General features: G+C 46.2%; 1 protein-coding gene across 2 annotated transcripts in view; it reads left to right on the top strand.

Annotated features, from left to right (window-relative positions):
- Positions 1-4,045: 4,045 nt before the first annotated feature.
- The window catches only part of LOC119461469 (DCC-interacting protein 13-alpha), a 78,019-nt gene continuing 63,793 nt past the window's right edge, over positions 4,046-18,271 (top strand). For both annotated transcript variants that reach the window (XM_037722787.2, XM_037722786.2), the window contains exons 1-5: positions 4,046-4,484; positions 6,512-6,610; positions 8,835-8,894; positions 11,897-11,971; positions 13,408-13,495. In XM_037722787.2, coding sequence (XP_037578715.1) covers positions 4,431-4,484; positions 6,512-6,610; positions 8,835-8,894; positions 11,897-11,971; positions 13,408-13,495 — 376 coding nt within the window. In that variant the 5' untranslated portion in view covers positions 4,046-4,430. The remainder of the gene's footprint in view (positions 4,485-6,511; positions 6,611-8,834; positions 8,895-11,896; positions 11,972-13,407; positions 13,496-18,271) is intronic.

Raw genomic sequence — 18,271 nt, 5'->3', positions numbered from 1 at the left:
GCGCTCGGACGCGCGCTACTGACAACTCGTGCCGTGTACCGCGTTGAAACTCCACTGGTAGCTCGACGTCAGTGCAGTACTGAAAGTGTGCGTAGCGTAAGACTGGCTTTGGTACTGCGACGGGCTTTCTTGTCGACGGCACCGAGAAAATCACCGTGCCTATACCATCGTTCGACCGAAACTCGCGCGATAGGCCGTCGAACCGATAACGCGATAGCCGCAACGCCTTCGTTGGTATATATAAATAATCGCGCTCAAAGTGAGTCAAAACATGCCTGCGAAGTAGAAAGGTTGAAATGCGCCAGGCTTCGACCCTCTCAAGCAGTGCACATGAAGTTTGAGCCAATGTTGATTTCAGCGAAGCTTAGGCCTGGCTCCGTCGAGTTCGTGCACCCGCTACCGGCGGACCTGTACTGAAAAGTAAGCAAGTTAGGACGAAGGAAACTGCTTTTATAGTTCAGTTCTGGCCTTAGCGATTTTAAATAAACTACTCTTGGCTTCGCACGGCGCGTACACAATAATCTGCAAGCGGCGACACAGCGCTGTGCCCAACGGCTGTGCCAACATCTGTAGGTCACCGTTCCCGTAGGCTGCCGCTCGTATTCGCAACGTAGATGGGTCGGTTTGTACGTGTTGGTATGCTCACGCATTTATTAATTCCTGAGATATACTGTTTATCTCTGCGTCAAACGCGAAACAAGAGACGTACGGTACATTCGGTACAGCAGCATGAACAGCCGCCTCGCTCAGTTATATACCAACGGTGTCAGCGATGGCATCCGCGTTATTGCGGGAGAACAACACGGCCTTTAAATGAGCGCTTATGTGAGCACATTTTTCTCTAATAATGCTTTATGACACGCGCAAACTAAGTATGATGAAGTTAAAGAAAAGCGAGAATCAGTAATAAATTAACAGCCCGATATTTGTAACTGGATCACAGTCGCCGTTGAGTAGCTCAGGCGCTCATACTGACTCCTCTCACGGTGGAATAACGCGGCTCATATGAGCAGGTATGTGTGTTTTATTCGACTTTTTTTTAATATCACCGATGCACCTTTTCCCAATGTTTGACGCTAACAACGATCTGTGGCTGTAGATGTCGATGTAAACAAGGGCACCGCTTTGCTAAATCCGACGCGGAAGGCTGCGCGGTCAAAACTTCTTATTTATGCAAAATGTCTAAAGAATATGCAAAAAGAATTGAAAGAAAAGCGAGGTGCAAGTGCAGGAGTCAGCAACAACAAACTTCAAAGCAGCCGCGCCGGCAGAGGGTACTCAGCGTACCTTTATAGGCCACGATATAAACAAAACAGCGCTATCACGCCTGCTCATCCTATATATATAGTTGGTGAGTGCTACATGGCTTCCAGGAACGAGATGCTGCCCCGCAGAAGCCATTAATAATTATTCGCGATCCACGAAATGCACAACCGATGCGCACTCAACAAGGGCGCAGGTTCACAAATCAACCGGCGAAAGCCCCGGCACCCTACCAAAACGTTTCGGGTGGCATGCGGCCGAGGGCAGCACAGGAAAATGAAAAAGGCGGATTTTGAACGAGATAGGGCCCGCGCGGCCGCGTCATACGCAGCAGCCGCCGGGGTAGAACCCCCCCCCCCCCCCCCCCGGCGGCTTGCGCGCGACTGAAGACGGCGCGCTTCCTCCGCGCTGTCCTCCCTTGCGGCGCATACTCGCGCGTACAGCTTACGGCGCGCGGCGACGATGTTATTGCCGTTGGACTTCATACAGAGCATCACGGTGACTGCAGCACTGCGGCTTGAGTGTTCATATAATTGCTATCGCAATAAAAAAAAATACGCAAAGCAGCTACAAGATGTACACTTGAGTTGCAGACATGTTTTATCCTCGGCTTAATTGCAATACGCGAAAAACTTAATTCTGTCACGATCGCGGAAACTGAAAGCAATGGCCTCTGAGATTACCTATCCACGTTCGGGCCCAAAGGAAGGTCCAGATACAATATACCAGGGACATCCTCGATGGTATATTCGAAGTTGTATGTCCTGCGGATTTCCTATTTGTCTCCAAAATAGCGCATCACGGATATTGGGACACGATGTGAATGCCTTACGGACAAAATGTTTTCGTGGGGTATGGGTACTATTGTGACTCGGGGTCGGGGACGAGAGACTGAGTCTTGAAGCAGGCGAAGAGGAGACGAAAGCTTTATACAATATTGTTACGACGGCCTGAATCATCGCAATCGTGGTAGCTGGCGGATCGGGAGGCGTCGCGGAGAAAGCTGGGGAACAGGTGGCCTCGAGCTCGCGGCGAACAATACGGGTCACGTCGTCACAGGTAGTGGCCTGACGCAGTCGACCCTCACATGTCGACGTAGCAGCAGTGTTGGGTAGCCGCGTGATGTGGGGTGTGATACGGCGGCTCTTAGCGTGTTCAAGGCGACGGCATTCTTTTATGATGGCGTCGCTAGTCGAGACATTGCCGAAAACAAGCAAATTGAAAGCGTCGTCGGCAATGCCTTTTAGCACATGGGCTACTTTATCTGCTTCAGACATACCATCGTCAGCTTTGCGGCAGAGAGCCAAGACGTCGAGTATGTACGAAACGTACGGCTGTGTAGAGGTCTGAACACGAGACGCAAGAGCCTTTCTCGCGGCAACCTTGCGCCCAATAGGGTCAAAAACAGTTCCCGTAGCTTTTCTTTGAAAGTATCCCAACATGTTATCTCGTCGTCATGTGTTTGGTGCCACACGCGTGGGGTGCCGCCGAGATAAAAGATGACATTGGCGAGCATAATCGTTGGGTCCCACCTGTTATTAGCACTGGCGTGTTCATATAGCTTGATCCAGTCGTCAACGTCCTGTCCCTCCAGGCCAGAGAACACACCAGGGTCGCGATGTTGGGCAACCGTGACGATAGGAGTAGTCGGACGACCGGAAGCCGTTGCAGAGGCGGTCTCGTCACCGGGGGGCATGGTACCGACCACTTCGATGTACCGATGTACCGACTCGATGTACCGACCACTTCGGAGTTCCGTGGCGAGGACGGGGATCGCTAACCTCCACCAGAATGTTACGTGTGGAAGGACACAGACGAAAGAGGCTATTTACAGGCTATTTACACTGGAGCCAGACAGCCAGGACCACACTCGCTCGCACCAAGAGCACAGACACACTTCATCGTCTTTCTCGCGGCGGCTCGTCCCTTGAACATCTTTCGATGATATCGTAATAATATGTACAAATATGTACAGATATAGCAGGAATAGCAGGTAATAGCTGGTAATAGCTGCCCTTAGCTGGTGATAGCTGGTCAAAGCAGTAAGAGCGCACCAGACCGACGGGGCTGCCGGTGGCGACTCTCTGGCTTAACAATGGGCCGGTTCCTCCTTAAATCCCCTTGGCGGCGGCTCCTTGTAGACAGGAGCCAGACGGGACGGTTGCTGACGTCGCCCGCGCCGTATTGTGTCGTCGCCTCCCCTTGGCGACTCGTCGAGAGGGCCCGGACGGGGCGGCTGCTGACGCACCCCTGTCGTATTGTGTCGTCGCGTCCCCTTGGCGACTCGTCGACAGGACCCAGAGGGACGGGTGACGATGATGGCAGGTGCTATGGCACAACAGTACGCATTAGAATTTAAGAAGATATTTGCTAAAGCCGCAATTGCATAGTTTCATACATATTTTTCTACGGGTCTACTGATTCTAAAGTCACGCTCGTTTACGACCACTTCTCTCTTTGTACTTTTCTCTTTGTACGGTGTGCCATTGCTTTTAATTACAGTGCCACGACGTCCGTATACAGAGCTTCCGTTGATAGAAAATTACGTAAACGAATGAGGGATTAGATACTTTTGTCAATATTAGTTGGCCGTAATTTATCAAAGCCTAATGCTTCTATCTCTTCATGATTAATTTTACTACAACGAGTACCGTAGCACGTGAAAGGCCGCAAACCGCTCGGCGAGCACCTTTCCAAACCAAAACCGAAACCAGACGTTGCCGAAACCTAAATATAAAATACACGACTGCAATCCAATCCAGTCGAAGAGCCAGCTGTTGTCAGTGGCTGCTCTGCGATGATCTGCTGCTTGTCTGTAGGGGCGAAGTCGTGAAATCTGTGTGCGTGATTCTGTAAACAAGTTTCGCTGTGCAAAGCCAGGGTGAAGGAGGCGATTACTCCGCACCAGCCGTCGCTCGTAGCTGCGCGCCGCTTCGACAGCAGCATCAGTACGAACGGGGATTCGTTCTGTCACCAATGGGTGGCGACTGTGCGCGGTGATCGAGGCGCTCGTCGACAAGCGAGCAGCAGGTGTGCGTGTGTGCGCCAACGTTCGCGAGAGGCCGGCAACATCACGGTGCCCCGTGAGAAAGATCCATATCGTCGCCGGCGCTCACCACGCTGCCGCTAGCGTGTGTTTCTTTTTCTTTTTTTCATTTACCGCCAAGATGCAGGGACCAGAAGCACTTCATCTGGAAGACGCGCTGGAGGATAATCCGCAGGTTGGTGATTGCCAATCAACGATCTTCCCGAGTCTTGGCGATTCGAATATCTCGTGGGCGTGCCCTCCGGTAGCATAGTTTTTGTTTCCATCACTCGCCGTTTCTGTCTCAGCGTAACTGCCGCATATTTTCTCGCCACCTCATAGCAACTTGCGAGCTCGGTCACACTGTACTTTCGCTGCTGCCTCGCGCGCAGGTACTTCCAGTTGGTGACAAGCCCACTCGCGTTTATTTACGCGCCGTGTCCTTCGCTTTGGCGCCGAAGAGGACATGATTGGCGCCGGCATCTCATCGCTCTCGCAAAGAATTTTCTGCGTGCAAGGAGTAGGCGGGGTTGTTGACAATAAACGCGTGTACAGTAAAAAAAAAAAAAAAAAAAAAAAAAAAAAAAAAAAAAAAAAAAAAAAAAAAACGCAGTTTGTATCGTATTTGCATTACACAGGATCACGGCAGGTAATGGTACATTTTGCGCTCTGTTTGCCAGCAGTATGGTTCGTGTGTAGATCTCGGCTACCATAGGGAACGTTGTAATTACTGGCCATAATATCTAGTAACAGTTGCAGAAGATAGGAAGGAAGAGCTGTGCGTTAACTAAGTAAAGTAACGGCATATACTGGTTTCGCTGTGAAGGAACGCAATAACATGCAGATGGTTGCACCATTGCTAACATTCGTTTAAGTTTGTCGCTCTCAGTCTCAGCATTTGCTGGTTTAGGAAAGCATGTACGAAATATCACGTTATCATGTGCTTTCCAAGGTTGTTTAAGAAGGAACTTCTGAGAGGGCTGAGTCGTAGATCTTTTGCTAAGGTTTTCAACAGTTGATATTTCAGACGGCACTTAGCCCAGTTTATGGAGCTTGAAAATAATTGCAATCTTTTTCTTACAATTGCACACAAAAATGTATATTGCACACGGTGTGTAATGGTTAGCTTTCACGAATGAATCTGCAGGTTACCATTCAGAATTCGTATGAGTTACTTTTGAAGCAATTGATTTTGTGTCATATTTCAGAGTAATATGTAGATCAGGAATTGGAGTTGAAATGGCAGCCTGAAAAGTATACAAGGACAGAATTAAAAACCACACGACAGGAGAACTGATTAGCACAATGCAGAAAATTTAAACATGGAGGTAATGAGGCCCAAAGTATTCATTACTGGCTGCACAACAGTCCAGCTATAAATGTTTTGCTGTATTCACAGAACAAGGTACATAACAGCTCTTTTTTTCACTGCTAGCCATGTTCATAGGAAGCCTTTTTGTCTTGCCTGAGACGACAGCTTTCGATACTTTGGTAGATGTTCTGTACCCAGTAAATGAGTGAGCTGCGTATGGTTTGACTCAGCACATATGTTTGCATTGCTGCTCTAAAAAAAAATATCAGTGTACAAGCAAGTACATCACTTTGTCTGACAGCTGTGTTGAAGAGATGTAAACGAAACCAAAAGTGGTTACAATAGAAGGTTAGAAACCTCTACCTGCGATATGCTCTTTTTGTTTGTTTAATTTCATGTCCTTGTACTATAATGATCTACAAATCAAAGTATTGCAGGCGGAGGTTTTGTCGTAAAAGCTGCCAGCCTGGAAATAAATATACAAATAGAAATGTGAGCAAAGCAAGGCATTTCATAATATTTCAGGTGTAACAAAATGCAGAGTAACACACAGATCATATACAATCCTAGTCAACTAGCCAACAATCCAGAATTACACACAGGGTAAAAAATAAATGAATTGTCATGATGCTGCAAGTACAAAAGAAATAATGCATTTAGGTAATTGAAGAAATAAGACAAGTAATTTAACAATTTTTAGCAAAAATTATGCTGATGGTAAATGCATAATATTTTACGCATCAGGGTAATAGCAAACATGTCTTGAAACAGACGCTACAAGGTTTAAGTTTCATCAGCATCAACAAGCATATCTTGACAGCCCGTCATACTGCCAGAAGCTCTACCCATTAGGCCACAGAACCTTTTGCATTATTTCGTGGTGTTTATTTCTGCATTGACGGCTTGTGCAGACGCGGTCTCTGGTCCATCTCTTCGAGCAAGATGCTCACCACCTTGACAAATATGTCAGGGTGATGTACGAGCATGCCAACCGCATATGGAACGCTGAGGTGAGTGTCTGTTGCATTTTAAATTTGAGAGTATTTCTTAAGCTACCCTACGTCGTTTTGATCTGTCTGTCCTGGATACCAAGACCGCGTGAAAATAATGAGTAAAACATAGCCTCTACGAGAAATCAAATTTGGGCCTGCAGCATGGTAAGTGAGGGCCTATCCTTAGTGCTATGCCAACATTTGAGAAGGGGTGCGGAATATGTGTGACCGTAGAGTGGAATAACACTGCCACCATCGTGTTGTCACAATATCGACGCGCATTGTGTTTGACTGCAAAAGCAACAAAGCCAAATGGACTCGCTACCTTGCTCCGCTCAATCAGCTGTAATCGAAGTTGAATAAAGCATGTGGGTCGTGCCAGTGGGGCTCTTGCATAACTTAGACAGTTATCATAGATGGTTTCTGCAAGAAATATTTCTTTCATTTAATTTTTTTTTTGGTTATAACTTAAATGGGCTTTGTTCACATTGAATGTAGAGTGTAATTGCACTGAAAAAAAAATTAAATTATGGGGGTTTTACGTGCCAAAACCAGTTCTGATTATGAGGCACACCGTAGTGGGGGACTCCGGAAATTTTGACCACCTGGGGTTCTTTAACGTGCACCTAAATCTAAGTACACGGGTGTTTTCGCATTTCGCCCCCTTCGAAATGCGGCCGCCGTGGCCGGGATTCGATCCCGCGACCTCGTGCTCAGCAGCCCAACACCATAGCCACTGAGCAACCACGGCGGGTTGTAATTGCACTGATGATCGAGAAACTAGAGCATTGAGTCTCTTTCACCAACCTATGTTTATGTATGTGATGATCACTGTTCATTAGTTTACCTTTCGCCAAAAATTGTGGTGTCCGTCAAGTTCGTGCCAATGGATTTCATATCTGAAATGCTGTTTTTACATAATATTCAAGGTTTTACTGTCACAGTACAATTTCTGCAATGTAGATTCAACGCTGAAATACAGCTTTGCACAGATGGTTAGGCTCTGTCGTCATCAAAAATTACACTCTTTTATGCTTTGTGCTTCGAAAGTAGTGGAAAAGAACATCACTCTCAACTAGCCTATAACTATTCTTTGGTTACTGATTTAACTTTAGTACATCATATCATAGTGACAACCGTTATGATGTCATTACGTGTGACTTGCACTTTACCTTTTGGGGTTTCCCTTCTATGCAGATTTTGTGGCATAAGGTCTGAAGGGCAAATTGAACACATTAGTAAGAGATCCAGCTTCGCTGCTGCCTTATTGACAAATCCTGCAATTAGAGAAGATGTTTTGTTAAAATTTGGGTTTAAGAGCCAGGCACATGCAAACTGTCTGTATGTATCAACAGTCGGATAAGTTGCATGTGCTTTGAATATGAATACGAATCATTTTTTTTTTTCAAGTTCTTGAAGTATGGTGGTGGAGGCGCGGAAATGTTGCTCTTTCAGCTGGCAAGGCTCTTGCCCACCAATTACAAGAGGAGCAGTACAAATAGCACACACAGTTTCATGCAGTAAAGCAATTTGACACTTCATGTGGAGAACTGTACAATCAATAAGACAAGAATGACAGAGGGAGAGTTATACACCAGTGCTAAGTCTTGATATGTTGGTCATGAATACATAGCAAGCAACAAACTCAAAGTTGTAACAGTGGTTTCTTAATCCGTTTTCCATGAAGTGCACAATGTTGTTGTATTCCTTGAAATAGAAGTTTGGTATGAAAGTTTAAAACGGCCGTTCAGGATTTTGTCTTCAAACATGTGTTCACCATATTTGGTTCTATCAACAAGCCTACTATTCAAGTACTGTGAACAGCGCATATTGTACATGTGCTCATTGGGAAGCAAGCGTGCCCGTTTTCTTGAGAAGTAGGTGTCATTTTTCCACTTTCTGCACAGCACTTCATATGAATTGCTCATACTGATCTATTCAAATTTTCTTGCCAGAACATAAATTTATGCTTGGAATAGGCAGAAATGAAAACTTAACAAATTTCATCATGTATTTAGTTTACTGGGGTGTCATTGGCTGTCTTTTTGTGTTTGAGTGTGTGTTTGGTATTGCATTTCTTATTCTGTTTTTGTTTTTGTACTTGTGCTTCAAGGACACCCTGGTGTCAGTCATTTTCATTATGCATGCTAACGAGTGCACTTTTTTTAATCTAACTTGCATACCAGCCTAGATGCTTTTGTACATGTCTTGATTCTTTTGCCAACTGCTTCATAACTTACAGAAGGAACTGGCAGATGCCACAGCAAGCTTGGCGTTCCATATGAGGCAGTATGACTCTCAGGTGAGTACTCAACATTCGTCTCTTAATAGTCGGCACGTAGCAGCTGTGCTTAGCAGCCAAGCAAAGGCTCACTTACGTTCGTACTCACATCTACTCACACACTTCGTTACTCACTCACACTTGTGCCATTGAAATGAGTACTAGTGGGTATGCCAACCTGTGCAGCCAAGAACCGACAGCGTGGCACTTTACACTAGCTCAGGAGGTAGGGCATTGTGTGTATGTGTGCGTGTGCATATGCGATTACCATATAGATTCGTGTAAGGGCCGCACCCCCAACTTGGACAGCCAAAATTTGGAGAAAAAATTTTCATTGGAGAAGCATTTGTGTTCGGTGCCCCAGTGCCACGCACGCATCAGCGAATTTTCATGTGCTGCATACTTCCGCATGCCACTACTAGATGGCGAGAGCTGCGCATTGACCTCTGATGCAATGGTGCATCCGGGGATCCAGGGTGTGCACTAGTCACTGGCTGTGCCAGCACCATTTCAACCAAAAGGTTCGGTCCCGTGTAAGGGCCGCACCTCGTCGAAATTGTGAAGAAAAAAAAACAGTGCGGCCGTTACACAGGTCTATACGGTACATGCGTGCATGCTACTCTTGCTTTCTCTTTTTCCCAGTAATTTCACTAAAAACATGTTCAGTACCCAATAAACATTATTGCAGATTCACCAAAAGTTCACTAAAAACTTCAACAACAATTAAGATGAAATGTAGCAAACAAGCTCTTTTAAGTAATTTTTGAATAACTTGGCTAGCAATCCCCCCAAATACTGAAGAGATGCATCTAAGATTTGTAAACTTTGCTATGCTACGTCATTTATTTGTGCCAAGTGTGAAATGCTGGTTGGAAACCTTTCAAGAAACAGTCTTTGTCATGTAGAATAAAAATCTACCGACAGACATTTTACCGCAACATTTAAGACATTGACTGCAGGCACTGGGAAAGATTGTCAGCGTTGTGTGTTTTCTTTTTTTCTTGTAAACAAGCCACCAAAAATAAAAAAATGCTCAGTATGGATTAATTGTATTTCTGAAACTGGTAAGCACATAACATATTTTCTGGTGTATAAGTGGCGTTTTTTTTTTCTGAATTTTTCATCGGTGCATCTTATAGAACAATGCGACTTATATACAGCCAAAATTTGATTGGATGCTATGGCCACGCCCTTTGTGTCGAGCGGCATTTAATGACGCTCCACTGCGCGTCACCTCTGCCATGCACAGCAACTACACTTCATTGCACTCGTTGCCATTCTTGCTGCGCACTTCGTGTGTGTCATCGCAGCCTCGCTAACCATGACACCACATGCGAAGCGAAATCGGCAAAGAAAAAAATTAAGTTCAAAGAACTGCATACCAGTCATCATACCCAGCGGCATGACTAATTTGCTTCAGCCACTATGCATTTCTGTAAACCGCAGTTTTAAAGCGGTTCTGCATCGTTTGTGGGAGACCTGGATGTCGGAAGGGGAGGATAGCTTCACAAAAACGGGGCACATGTGACGTGTGGAGTTTGGAGAAGTGGCCAAATGGGTTATTGAGGCATGGAACTCAATTTCGGAGAAAACGATTGTGGCAGTGTTTCACTAGGCTGGGTTGATCCTGTTCGCGACTGATGGTGATGTTTGGAAGTTGGATACCAGCGAGTCGGAAGACGACAGTGATGTGCCATTGGAACTCCAACCTGAAGTAGCTGCATTATTTGTAAGTGACTCGGCGGAGGACGACATTGATGGCTTTGACTACCGTATTTTCCGGTCTATAAGTCGCACCTTTGTATAAGAAGCACCCCCCTCAAACCGGCAGCTTTTCCGGAAAAAAAACGTATGAGTTGCACCGGTGTATAAGACGCACCTCTTCGTTCAGTAGCCAATTTAAAAAAAAAAGATTCTTGACGTTTCTTTCTGTGAACGTGGGTTGTATGCGTGCCATATATTTCCGCTCCAGGTGCATTTCTGCTGTTGTGGTTGCCCCCGATGTTCCGTATAAAGTATAAGGGCGATAAAGAGCGATAAAATCATCCCCACGCGCCATGCGCTGTATGTTCGAGTAAAAGCGTCCGACGGGGAGCCGAATCGCGCACAAGAGAGGAAAGCGGGAAGGCAGCGCGGGAGGGAGGGAGGGGGGGGGGTTGTTCTCTGGTTGCAACTGCATAGTTCGCGCAGCGATGCGCGCCGTATCTTGACAGCGATCTGCAGATGTGACGAATTCGGGGTCGGCCGACTCGTGGTCGGTCTGCCGCTGCTTGCGTTGCTGCTCCATCCTTCTCGCACGACGCTCGGGAACTCGATCACGAGAAGAACCCGGCATCTCGATAGCGCGCGCACACAGAACACGTAGCAATTACGTCAACCAGCGCGCTTTGCGTAGCCATAACATTGAATTCGATTTTGACTGCAGTTTTTCCGGGAAAAGAAAAACGTACATAAGTCGCACCGTTCTATAAGACGCACCGACGAAAAATTCAGCAAAAAAACGCGTCTTATACCCCGGAAAGTACGGAAAATCCCATCAACTAAGCTATCAATAGCATTGTTCATGCTTTTGGAATAAAATACTGCTGAAAAGTATTGTCTAGATGTTGTAAGGTGCTTGCATCCGTGTCAGCACTACCTTCTGCGGGGTGCATGCAGAGGCGGCGGCCGCTGCGAGCATGTATTTTTGTCGCACTTTCTCACGACCCGATCTTCAATGAGCTTTTAAATGACTTGCTGAATGAACAGGTGTGACTTATACACCGGTGTTACTTATATATGTTTTTTCACGGAAAGACTGCCGTCCGTTTGGAGGTCAATGCAACTTACACAAAGGTGCGACTTATAGACCAGAAAATATGGTATTCCGAGAAATTTTACTTGAAATACCCTTTTGTCTAAATAGACATTTCTTCAACTGAAGCAGCTTAAAACATGTTGCAGAAAATCTGCTTTAGTGGCAACAGTGCTTGGTTGTATCTGCTAAACCATGATTGAGAGTGGACCAAAATGCCAATTTGCAGGACTTTCCTCTGGACACAGATCCGGATAGCATCCTCCGGTCGACACTTAGGCAACTTTCCTGCAGTCTAGAAGAGGTAGGTGGCACTACCAGCCCAACTTCAAGTTATGCTGTAAAACCTTTGGCTTTTCCTCTGCGCTTAATTTTCACACATTTTATAGATGAAACGTTTTCAGTAGTCTAGGGGCACCCAGCACAGTATATCTCAGAATTTCAAGAAATCCATAGTGTTTTCTGGAACTTTTTAAGTTTACGTGGAATGTTACATAGAATGCAAAGGTAACATAGTACAGAAGGAGGCTCAGAGGTGCAAATTGTCAGGAAATCTTCAGGGGGGGTCTGTGAAGAACATGTATTCCATGAAAAGCTTATCGTTGCCAAAGGAAGTTCAAAGCAGCATAGCAAATACATGTGCACACCGTGGAAGTAAACACTGTGTGAGAAACCAGCCAAAGATTATATAGAAATGAACAAGGAGTAATTTCTCCTGTAGATTAGACAATCAGTGGCATGAGCAGCAGCTATAATCTACTAAGCATAATAGTTACACAATATAATTCTTGATATGGGTTTTGTTATCTGTATTTGTTATATTGACATGTGTTCGTTATCTGTATTTGTTATAGAAAGAAATTGCTATCTTTAAAGGTTGGAACTCTTTAAAACATCTGCATCTCAATTACTTTGTGGCACACTGCTTAGAAAGCATGTTTTCACTGAAAAAGGAGCACAGTTATAGACAAGCTGCAAAATATGATGTTGCAAAAATGTGGTGCTACTGCACCGCATTTGGCGCAGGAAAAAAAGAAAAATCAGAGGCAAAATTAGTAAGTGCGCCTTCATTTTAAAAAGTTGCTTGGCAAATATAATTTAGTAGGACGTTCTGGCGGGCTAGTTGGTTCATAGCTTTTAGACGTTTATAAACTGCACAAAAAAAATGAAGACACAAGAAAGAAAACACACACGTCACCACGAGCGCTCGTGGTGTCTGTGTTTTCTTTCTTGTGTCTTCGTTGCTTTTGCGCAGTTTATAAACGTCCAAATATAATTGTTAGAAATTGCCAATAGTGAAGCAGAAAATCGCCAGCGTGTTAGTCTGGTGTTTCTTCTGCACAATTCCATTTAATTTACTATCGCTTGCAAACAAGCAGGTTGTCCTGATAAGTGTGAACAATTTAGCATGTTATAGTTTGGTAGTGCATTTTCATTTTCAGTGTTATGCTTCGTGCAGGATGGCAAAATTTCTGCTGGTGCCAGTGTAGTAAGCACTGAAAAATATCAGTTCATTTCTACTGGAGAATGGTCACTCAGAAGCAGGAAAACTTCTTATTGAATTTTCGTGCTCACTTGAACCAGTACCCGATTAATTGAAAGAGAGCCAGTGCCGTACTCTACAATACAGTAAACACTAGTTATTTTGTATTCAGCCAATCTGTGTGCCAAGCCTGACATGCGCCAATAGATACTACCTGACCGATGCGTCTGCCCGCTGCGCTTGTGTGCCTCTTGCAGATAAGCTCATGGCATCAAATGTGCAGCGCCCACATAGGGGACGGCATGGTCTACCCTCTTTCCAGGTTTCTGGAGTCGGACCTCAGAGGCAAGTCTTGTCTCTCGGGCACGCATATGTTTCACTCGAGGTTTCAGAAGCAGTAGTACAGTCGAGACTGGTTGATACGATCTTCACGGGAACCAGTGAATAAAACGTATCATCCGAGATTCGTATTATCCGTATTATCGAGAAACGTATTATCCCGAACAACGTATTATGCAGAATCGTATCAACGAGATTTCAATGTTATAGGCCCAAGTAATGCAGGTGTCACTTGAAAATGGAGACTTCATTTACTCAGCAGTTGATGAACAAGAGAAGCCTTAGCCTGGAGCCGGCATTACAACATGGGGACTTGCATCAATGACATCCTTGAAATGTTAACTTTAGGTTGTAATTTCCTTGGTTCGACCATTGTTCAACCATGGCTGATAATTATAGGTGGTGTTTTTGCATCCCAAAGCCGTAGTTGAACTGTGCACGCCTTAAGGGGTGGAAGGAGGCTCAAATGAATTTTAGCGTGCAGGTTTGTTTGTGAGATTATGTGATGGGGGGCACTAAAGACCTCCAGGGAATTGGGGTGTGCGAACATTCGCAACATTTGAGTACCGATTTTAATATTGCCCTATTCGATTCGGTCTTTGAATTGAATATTCACTATTTGTAAGTGCAAATATTTATCTAATAGTTCATGAATATTTGAATTTGACAACTGTGCGTGTAAAACTGCGAAAAGTGCAAGAAATTTCATCCCGGTGACCATATTAGACATAAAATACGAGAAGTTACGTAGTGGAGCACGCTATTTTGCTTGGGAGGTCAGAGTTTTCCCGGCTAAACTGCTATCATTCGCACACACCAGTGAGTCCTGAGTATGCAAATAGACTGATTATTTGCCTGTATGCTCCATTTGTGCTTTTGTTAAACAACGCTTGATTATGTGCAATGTAATTACACTAAATTACTAACCTTGTGAACAATATACTAGGAAATGAAGATTAGATTGTTTTACAGTAAAACCTCGATAATTCGAACTCGGTTAATTAGAAATTTCGGTTAATTCGAAGAATTTGAGCGGTCCCGTCATTCTCAATGCAAATTCAACCGGATAATTTGAATGGCCCGCGTAGCTCTATTCGGATAATTCGAAGTTTCCGGCTGGTAGCAATGTGCGGCGGTTAGGTTAGGGCGCTCCGTAGAGTCGCCAACCGATTTTCCGAGCTCGTGGGGACTGAAAAATAGTCCGAAAAACTCGTTAGGCAAAGAAAATTATTAGTGCGGCTTAAAAAAATACTCTAATAATGCCCTGCCTCATACTACGCTTGGAGGGGATCGACTTCCTTGGATTTGCGCAGCAGTGACGTTGTCTCCGTGTACAGTCGACACGAACGTCACCGCGTTGGCGATCTCCGCCAACGGAGTTCGCCATGGAGATCCAAGAAACAAGCTTCGCACCGCTTAGCTCTAACGAAGGCACAGGAGGTGGCTCCGATCACTGAGACGTGGGTCTCCGAGACACCTGCTCAATGTACACGCCGCGTTCAAAATAGAAACCGAAACTTTAGAGATAAAAAAAAAAAAAACTCGCTGAATTAACAAGCGTGGAGTCAGCGCGCACGAGCGCGGCCGCCGCAGCAGCGAGCGAAGGTTCGTGCGGTCTATCGCTTCAACGGAAACTGAGCCACAACTGAGCGGCGAAAGCACAGCACATAGGTCAGGGCCGTCTGGAGATCGCTTTCAAGATACGGTGCGCGCGAGAACCCGCTCCGGCGCTAAGTACGCAGTTGTTCGCGCGAGTACGCCGTTCGCGCGAGGGAGGAAGTCGCGTTTACGCTCCGCCGTGCGTTCGCTCTACATGAAAGCGCGCGTCAATAAAAAAAACATCCCACAATAAATGGTTGAAAGGATAGTGCAGAGCGCATAAACTAGAAAGGAAAAAGAAAAAGTGCAGTACTCTGGAGCGTTTTATCAGCCAAGGAAGAGCGGCCATGGCCTCCGAGACCGGAGGATGGCGCGAGCTCTCTATTGATAGCGCACGCCTTCCAATCTTGGAGGCTATACAGCGAGCCACTGGAATCCAAGCCAGTGCAAAATCCAACATGGCGGCCTCCAAGATTGGGTAGTGTGGCTCGGAAAGAGTAATTTTTAGTCCGGGAAATCGACCTTTGGTGTCTCAATTCGTCCGAAAAAATTGGGTGCGAAAATGCATGAACTCAATGGGAACCCCGACGGTGCATTTTTGAAGTCCGGTATATCCATCAAGTCCAAATTTTTGAAGTCAAACACCCCCACGCCCGCTTTCGCGGCAGTTATCGATTCCGTGAACATCGTTCGCAACTTTGTTGAGTGCAGTGCGGGTGATATTTGTATGCTACGTGCTGTGAGCCAGCTGGAGAGCATGGCACTAGGGGCGGCGAACTACCGCGCCAAGTAATCCCGCATCAGTGATTACTTCGAGTAATCTTACTCGGACATGGAAAATAAAGATTGTTTCTTTTTGCGGCAAGTTCTTGCTTGTTTTCTTTTTTTTATTCATTTCGGTTAATTCGAAAATCCGCTTAATTCGAAGAATTTTCGTGGTCCGGCGACCTTCGAATTATCGAGGTTTTACTGTATATTTATGGTGAAAACAGCTTTACTAATTCAAAAACTATTCAAAAAGAATTCAGTATTCAGTTCGATTCCGTTCCAGCACTATTCAATTCGTATTCGATTAGGTCTAAAAAAATTACTACAGTTAAACCTGCTTATAACGAACCTCCATATAACGAATTCCTGGATATAATGAAGTTTTTATATTCCCCGTCGTTACTCCCTAGAAGCACATGTATTTGAGACCTCTACATAACGAAGTGGCAGCGGGAGACCCCCTCGAAATAACGAATTTTCCCCGCCGACAACATCAAGATTTCGCCCCAAATTTTGTCATTTTTGCACGAGCAGCAACCGGAAGCACCTTCTCCACCACTACGGAATGTGAAGCGAGCGCACGTGTACGTGCGCGCGAGCGTGTGCAAAGCGGGCCTGCATCCCTCGACCAGGCGATCTTGTTGCCGCGGGCGTGACCTTCCCCCGTCGCTTCATTCATACATGATCCTGCCGCTTGCTGCAGCTGTCCTAGCCTGCCAAGCCGGCACTCTCCTTTTCCAGTTGATATTGCCGACACGCTGGCAGACGCTGTGACACATCACACTCAATGAGTGCGGACACACGCTGTTAAACGATGGCGGCGTGTGGAAGCACCACTGCAGAAGCGAGCAAAGTGACCTTCGTGCAGTTGTCTATCACTTCAGCGCAAACTGAGCACTGAAAACACACAGCATGCACAAAGCTACGAGCCGCCGACGCACCTACACTGCCTAGACTCTGCCCCAACGCAGATCGCTTTCAAGATATGGCCCGCGCGACCGCGCGCCACTGCGCAGTACGCAGTTGATGCCAGAATACAGTACAACGCCACCCACTATCCCTCCCCCCTCGATTCCTCACTGGTGCCTCGCACGCAACAGAAGAAGGTGCGCTTCCTCCCTGCTTTTCTTTCTTGCGCGCACGAGATTTAGACGCGGTCCTCGGCTCCCCTTGCACGTTTTCACTCGCACATGCAGCATACGGCGCCCAGCGACTGCGTTATCGCCCTTGGACTTTATACGGAACATCTATGAGCCAAAACCAATTTTAGGGCCACAAAGCGTCATAGACAGCATCTTTAGATAGCAAATACGGATCTCAAGGGCCATACTTTTGCTGCCGGAAACCGAAAATACGTCATAGTTGTCGCCCCCGGCACTTTGGGGGCGACAGCTATGACGTGTTTTCGGTTTCCACCAGCAAAAGTATGCCATCGTCAATCCACCTAGCCAAGCGACATGAAAAGGTAAAATGGCCACTCGGGCCGGGGCAGGGTGGCAGTTCGCAACGTATGATGCGGGAACGGTCCCACAGTTGCGACGCAACAGCGGGTTTACCAATGCATTAGGTTCTATGAAAGCTGTGCCGGGACCGGCCGAAAACGACGTAACAGCCGGTAAAACCCAGCATCCGGGAACGTAACAGCGGGGTTCTACTGTAACACTATACGACACTACAACGTCATCGTAACGCTCGCTCTTCGTTTCCGATGCTTTGCGCTTGTGCAAAATGACATGCGTCCACGCATCCAGTACCTGGTGTGACATTCCAAGGATGAGTGCTTCGACGAACACGGAAAACGGGTGAGCCCTACAATCGGAGAGTGCGTTAGAATCGAGTAAATATGGTAAGCATTTCTTTTTTGAATTTTCGTGCCGAACCTGCATATAACAAAATCCTCTTTATAACAAAGTTTTTCGGAAATTTGTCAATTTCGTTATATCCAGGTTTAAAAGTAGTTTCGCCCGACAGCCGAAGTATCATTGCGGTGAGCTATACAAAGTAAGAATAGTAGTTTTATCGTTATAAACTTGTAAACATTCGGTTATTAACTAATTAACAAACATAGGTCAGCGCCCACAGGCAAACATGAACACATCAACTGTGAGCCCGGACACGCGCAGTTAAGCGCCGCTGCAGAAGCGAGCGAAGTCCTTCGTGCTGTTGTCTACGCTTCACCCCATACCAGCACGCACAAAGAGAGCCGCCGACGCACCTACACTGCGTAGAATTACCCCCACGCAGATCGCTTTTAGTTAGGGCGGACCGCCGCGCGCCGCCGCGCAGTATGATGCCAGAGCACAACGCTGCCCGCTACCCCCCCCCTCCTGTGGTGCCTCGAGTGGAAGGAGGCATTCCTCTCTGCTTTTCTTTCGCGCGCGAGACGCGGTCGTCGGCTCCCCTCGCACGCTTTCA

The sequence above is a fragment of the Dermacentor silvarum genome, chromosome 8 (assembly GCF_013339745.2).
Source record: "Dermacentor silvarum isolate Dsil-2018 chromosome 8, BIME_Dsil_1.4, whole genome shotgun sequence".
Lineage (NCBI taxonomy): Eukaryota > Metazoa > Arthropoda > Arachnida > Ixodida > Ixodidae > Dermacentor > Dermacentor silvarum.
Note: the sequence above shows the minus strand (reverse complement) of the source record. Positions and strands in the feature narration are given on the sequence as shown.